We start from the raw sequence: 6000 nt of genomic DNA on the forward strand, positions 1-6000 counted from the left end.
TTACAGGCATACTATAGACAACCCCCAGGTACGAAATTTAAAGGGATATTACATTTTTATTGTTTGACTTTAAGCATTATTAAAATCACTGCTCCTGAAAAAACGGCCGTTTTTAAAACTTTTTTTTGCATTGATCCATGTCCCCTGGGGCAGGACCCAGGTCCCCAAACACTTTTTATGACAATAACTTGCATATAAGCCTTTAAAATTAGCACTTTTGATTATTCATGTTCGTGTCCCATAGACTTTAACGGTGTTCGCATGTTCGAACGAACTTTTTTCCTGTTCGCATGTTCTGGTGCGAACCGAACAGGGGGGTGTTCGGCTCATCCCTATTCTACACCTTCATTCCTCTCAGTGCAGGTCTCAGAGAGGACTGAAGGTATAGTGGGGTTGGAGATCCCAGCTGATGAGGAGCAAGGAGAGGTCCTCTTTGTTCTTTGGTGTGGGTCTTTTAGGTTCGCTTGCCAACGAACTGCATGGCAGGTCAACATATGTCTGTACAAGCATGTGGTGCCCAAGTGGGAGATGTTGTGGCCACGCGAGATACGCTTGAGACGTATGTTGCAAATAGCAGCGGTGCGATCTGATGCTCTCATCTCAAAAAAGGGCCACACCAAAGAACTTTTGGAATAACGGGCAGAGACAGCAGCACCCTGCACATGCGAAGCTCTGCGGTGTGATGCAGTCAGTGTGCTACCCTTAGGCTAGCCCCTGGAGGGCATCCTGCCTCGTTGGTGAAGTGCCTCCTCCTCCTCCTGCTCCTCCTCTCTCCTATCAGGCACCCACGTGGAGTCAGTGATCTCATCATCCACCTCCCTCCTCATTAGGGATGAGCTTCGAGTTCGAGTCGAACTCAGACATAGACTGGGCGGAGGGAACCGCGCATTCATTTAAGGCTCGCCAGTTCCTTAATGTCTTGCAGGACAATTTTATGGGTCAGATGGTAGACGCACCAACCAGAAATAAAACATTACTGGATCTACTGATTACCAACAATACAGACCTGATCACAGATGTGGAAATACGGGGCAATTTAGGTAACAGCGATCACAGGTCAATTAGTTTCAATATAAATCACACAAATAGGAAACATGAAGGGAACACAAAGACACTGAATTTCAAAAGAGCCAACTTCCCTAAACTACAAACCTTGCTAAAAGGCATAAATTGGGATAAAATATTAGGAACAAAGAATACGGAGGAGAGATGGGTTTGCTTTAAGAGCATATTAAATAAGGGCATTAGCCAATGTATCCCATTGGGTAATAAATTTAAAAGAGCGAACAAAAATCCTGGATGGCTTAACGCCAATGTAAAAATGCATATAAAAGCAAAGGAGAAGGCCTTCAAAAAATACAAGGTTGAGGGATCATCCTCAGCATTCAGACTTTATAAAGAATGCAATAAGAAATGTAAGGGTGCAATTAGGACGGCTAAGATAGAACATGAAAGACACATAGCGGAGGAGAGCAAAAAAAATCCCAAGAAATTCTTTAAGTAAGGATGGGGAGATGGCAAAGGTATTGAATTTATTCTTCTCCTCAGTCTTCACGAATGAATCGGGGGCTTCAGTAACCAAAACTGCAGTGTTTATCCTCATGACACAACACAGGAAGCACCTCCATGGTTAACAGAGGACGGAATTAAAATTAGACTTGATAAACTTAACATTAATAAATCACCGGGACCAGATGGCTTGCATCCGAGGGTACTTAGGGAACTCAGTCAGGTGATTGCCAGACCGTTGTTCCTAATTTTTACAGACAGTCTATTGACTGAAATGGTACCAGCTGATTGGAGAAAAGCCAATGTAGCACCAATATTTAAAAAGGGCCCAAAAAACATCCCTGGGAATTACAGACCAGTTAGCCTAACATCAATAGTATGTAAACTCTTAGAGGGGATGATAAGGGACTATATACAAGATTTTAGTAATAAGAACGATATCATTAGCAGTAATCAGCTTGGATTCATAAAGAATCGTTCTTGCCAAACCAATCTATTAACCTTCTATGAGGAGGTGAGTTGCCATCTAGATAAAGGAAGGCCCGTAGACGTGGTGTATCTGGATTTTGCAAAAGCATTTGACACAGTTCCCCATAAACGTTTACTGTACAAAATAAGGTTCGTTGGCATGGAACTTAGGGTGAGTACATGGATTGAAAACTGGCTACAAGGGCGTGTTCAGAGGGTGGTGATAAATGGGGAGTACTCAGAATAGTCAGGGGTGGGTAGTGGGGTTCCCCAGGGTTCTGTGCTGGGACCAATCCTATTTAATTTGTTTATAAACGACCTGGAGGATGGGATAAACAGTTCAATCTCTGTATTTGCAGACGATACTAAGCTAAGCAGGGCAATAACTTCTCCGCAGGATGTGGAAACCTTGCAAAAAGACCTGAACAAATTAATGGGGTGGGCGACTACATGGCAAATGAGGTTCAATGTAGAAAAATGTAAAATAATGCATTTGGGTGGCAAAAATATGAATGCAATCTATACACTGGGGGAATCTAGGATGAAAAAGGACCTGGGGGTCCTAGTAGATGATAGGCTCAGCAATGGCATGCAATGCCAAGCTGCTGCTAATAAAGCAAACAGAATATTGGCATGCATTAAAAGGGGGATCAACTCCAGAGATAAAACGATAATTCTCCCGCTCTACAAGACGCACCTGGAGTATGCTGTCCAGTTCTGGGCACCAGTCCTCAGGAAGGATGTACTGGAAATGGAGCGAGTACAAAGAAGGGCAACAAAGCTAATAAAGGGTCTGGAGGATCTTAGTTATGAGGAAAGGTTGCGAGCGCTGAACTTATTCTCTCTGGAGAAGAGACGCTTGAGAGGGGATATGATTTCAATTTACAAATACTGTACTGGTGACCCCACAATAGGGATAAAACTTTTTCGCAGAAGAGAGTTTAATAAGACTCGTGGCCACTAATTACAATTAGAAGAAAAGAGGTTTAACCTTAAACTACGTAGAGGGTTCTTTACTGTAAGAGCGGCAAGGATGTGGAATTCCCTTCCACAGGCGGTGGTCTCAGCGGGGAGCATTGATAGCTTCAAGAAACTATTAGATAATCACCTGAATGACCGCAACATACAGGGATATGTAATGTAATACTGGCACATAATCACACACATAGGTTGGACTTGATGGACATGTGTCTTTTTTCAACCTCACCTACTATGTAACTATATGTAACTATCATGTTCGACTCGAACATTGGCTGTTCGCAAGTTCGCCGAACAGCGAACAATTTGGGGTGTTCGTGGCAAATTCAAATGCCGCGGAACACCCTTTAAAAGTCTATGGGAAAAATCAAAAGTGCTAATTTTAAAGGCTTATATGCAAGTTATTGTCATAAAAAGTGTTTGGGGACCCAGGTCCTGCCCCAGGGGACATGGATCAATGCAAAAAACGTTTTAAAAACGGCCGTTTTTTCAGGAGCAGTGATTTTAATAATGCTTAAAGTCAAACAATAAAAGTGTAATATCCCTTTAAATTTCGTAGCTGGGGGGTGTCTATAGTATGCCTGTAAAGGGGCGCATGTTTCCTGTGTTTAGAACAGTCTGACAGCAAAATGACATTTCGAAGGAAAAAACCCATTTAAAACTACTCGCGGCTATTGCATTGCCGACAATACACATAGAAGTTCATTGATAAAAACGGCATGGGAATTCCCCACAGGGGAACCCCGAACCAAAATTTAAAAAAAAAAATGACATGGGAGTCCCCCTAAATTCCATACCAGGCCCTTCAGGTCTGGTATGGATATTAAGGGGAACCCCGGCCATAATTTAAAAAAAAATGACATGGGGTTCCCCCTAAATTCCATATCAGACCCTTCAGGTCTGGTATGGATTTTAAGGGGAACCCCGCGCCAAAAAAAAAAAAAAACGGCGTGGGTTCCCCCCAAAAATCCATACCAGACCCTTACCTGAGCACGCAACTGGCAGGCCGCAGGAAAAGAGGGGGGACGAGAGTGCGGCCCCCCCTTCTGAACCGTACCAGGCCACATGCCCTCAACATTGGGAGGGTGCTTTGGGGTAGCCCCCCAAAACACCTTGTCCCCATGTTGATGAGGACAAGGGCCTCATCCCCACAACCCTGGCCGGTGGTTGTGGGGGTCTGCAGGCGGGGGGCTTATCGGGATTTGGAAGCCCCCTTTAACAAGGGGACCCCCAGATCCTGGCCCCCCCCTGTGTGAAATGGTAAGGGGGTACTTACCCCTACCATTTCACTAAAAAACTGTCAAAAATGTTAAAAATGACAAGAGACAGTTTTTGACAATTCTTTTATTTAAATGCTTCTTCTTTCTTCTATCTTCCTTCATCTTCTTCTTCTGGTTCTTCTGGCTCTTCCGGTGTTCTTGTCCAGCATTTCCTCTGCGGCGTCTTCTATCTTCTTCTCCTCGGGCCGCTCCGCACCCATGGCATGGGGGGAGGCTCCCGCTCTTCTCTTCATCTTCTTCTTCTCTTCTTCTCTTCTTCTTTTCTTCTCTTCTTCTCTTCTTCATTTTCTTCTCCGGGCGCTCCGCATCCAAGCCCCCTTTAATATTTTTGACAGTTTTTAGTGAAATGGTAGGGGTAAGTACCCCCTTACCATTTCACACGGGGGGGGCCGGGATCTGGGGGTCCCCTTGTTAAAGGGGGCTTCTAGATTCCGATAAGCCCCCCCGCCCGCAGACCCCCACAACCACCGGCCAGGGTTGTGGGGATGAGGCCCTTGTCCTTATCAACATGGGGACAAGGTGTATTGGGGGCTACCCCAAAGCACCCTCCCAATGTTGAGGGCATGTGGCCTGGTACGGTTCAGGAGGGGGGGGCCGCACTCTCGTCCCCCCCTCTTTTCCTGCGGCCTGCCAGGTTGCGTGCTCGGATAAGGGTCTGGTATGGACTTTTGGGGGGACCCCACGCCGTTTTTTTTTTGGCGCGGGGTTTCCCTTAAAATCCATAACAGACCTGAAGGGTCTGGTATGGAATTTAGGGGGAACCCCACGTCATTTTTTTTTTAAATTTTGGCTGGGGTTCCCCTTAATATCCATACCAGACCTGAAGGGCCTGGTATGGAATTTAGGGGGACTCCCACGTCATTTTTTTTTCTTTTAATTTTGGTTCGGGGTTCCCCTGTGGGGAATTCCCATGCCGTTTTTATCAATGAACTTCTATGTGTATTGTCGGCAATGCAATAGCAGCGAGTAGTTTTAAATGGGTACTTTCCTTCGAAATGTCATTTTGCTGTCAGACTGTTCTAAACACAGGAAACATGCACCCCTTTACAGGCATACTATAGACACCCCCCCAGCTACGAAATTTAAAGGGATATTACACTTTTATTGTTTGACTTTAAGCATTATTAAAATCACTGCTCCTGAAAAAACGGCCATTTTTAAAACTTTTTTTTGCATTGATCCATGTCCCCTGGGGCAGGACCCAGGTCCCCAAACACTTTTTATGACAATAACTTGCATATAAGCCTTTAAAATAAGCACTTTTGATTATTCATGTTCGTGTCCCATAGACTTTAACGGTGTTCGCGTGTTCGAACAAACTTTTTTCCTGTTCGCATGTTCTGGTACGAACCGAACAGGGGGGTGTTCGGCTCATCCCTACTCCTCATCACTGGAGCAAACCTGGCAGTATGCTGCAGCAGGGGGAACATGACTGCCAGATTGCTGTCCTTCTTGGGCAGTCCCTCTGTCTGGGCTCACGTTACTGCCTTCTAGCTGAGTCCCATCAACGGAGTCTTCAAACTGCTGGGCATCCTCCTGGAGCATGTACCCAACACTGTGGTAAAACAGTTCGGGGGACTCCTCAGGATGACATGGTGAGGCTAGGGAAGGAGTCACTGATGCCATTGAGCCGAGGAAAGAGGCCGTGTTGGCAGCTGCTTTGCCAAAGTACCCTGAGCCTGGGTGAGAGAGGATGAGGAGGATGAGGACGGCTTGATCATCCATTTGACCAAGTCTTCCGCATGTTGCGGCTCAACACGGCCAG

General features: G+C 45.5%; 1 protein-coding gene across 1 annotated transcript in view; it reads right to left on the reverse strand.

The window, feature by feature from the left end:
* The window catches only part of LOC141128478 (vomeronasal type-2 receptor 26-like), a 148357-nt gene extending 142577 nt beyond the window's left edge, over positions 1-5780 (reverse strand). Inside the window, exon 1 of the mRNA XM_073615787.1 lies at positions 5715-5780. Coding sequence (XP_073471888.1) covers positions 5715-5780 — 66 coding nt within the window. The remainder of the gene's footprint in view (positions 1-5714) is intronic.
* Positions 5781-6000: the final 220 nt, after the last annotated feature.

Source organism: Aquarana catesbeiana, linkage group LG01 (genome assembly GCF_042186555.1).
Source record: "Aquarana catesbeiana isolate 2022-GZ linkage group LG01, ASM4218655v1, whole genome shotgun sequence".
NCBI classification, from domain to species: Eukaryota; Metazoa; Chordata; class Amphibia; order Anura; family Ranidae; genus Aquarana; species Aquarana catesbeiana.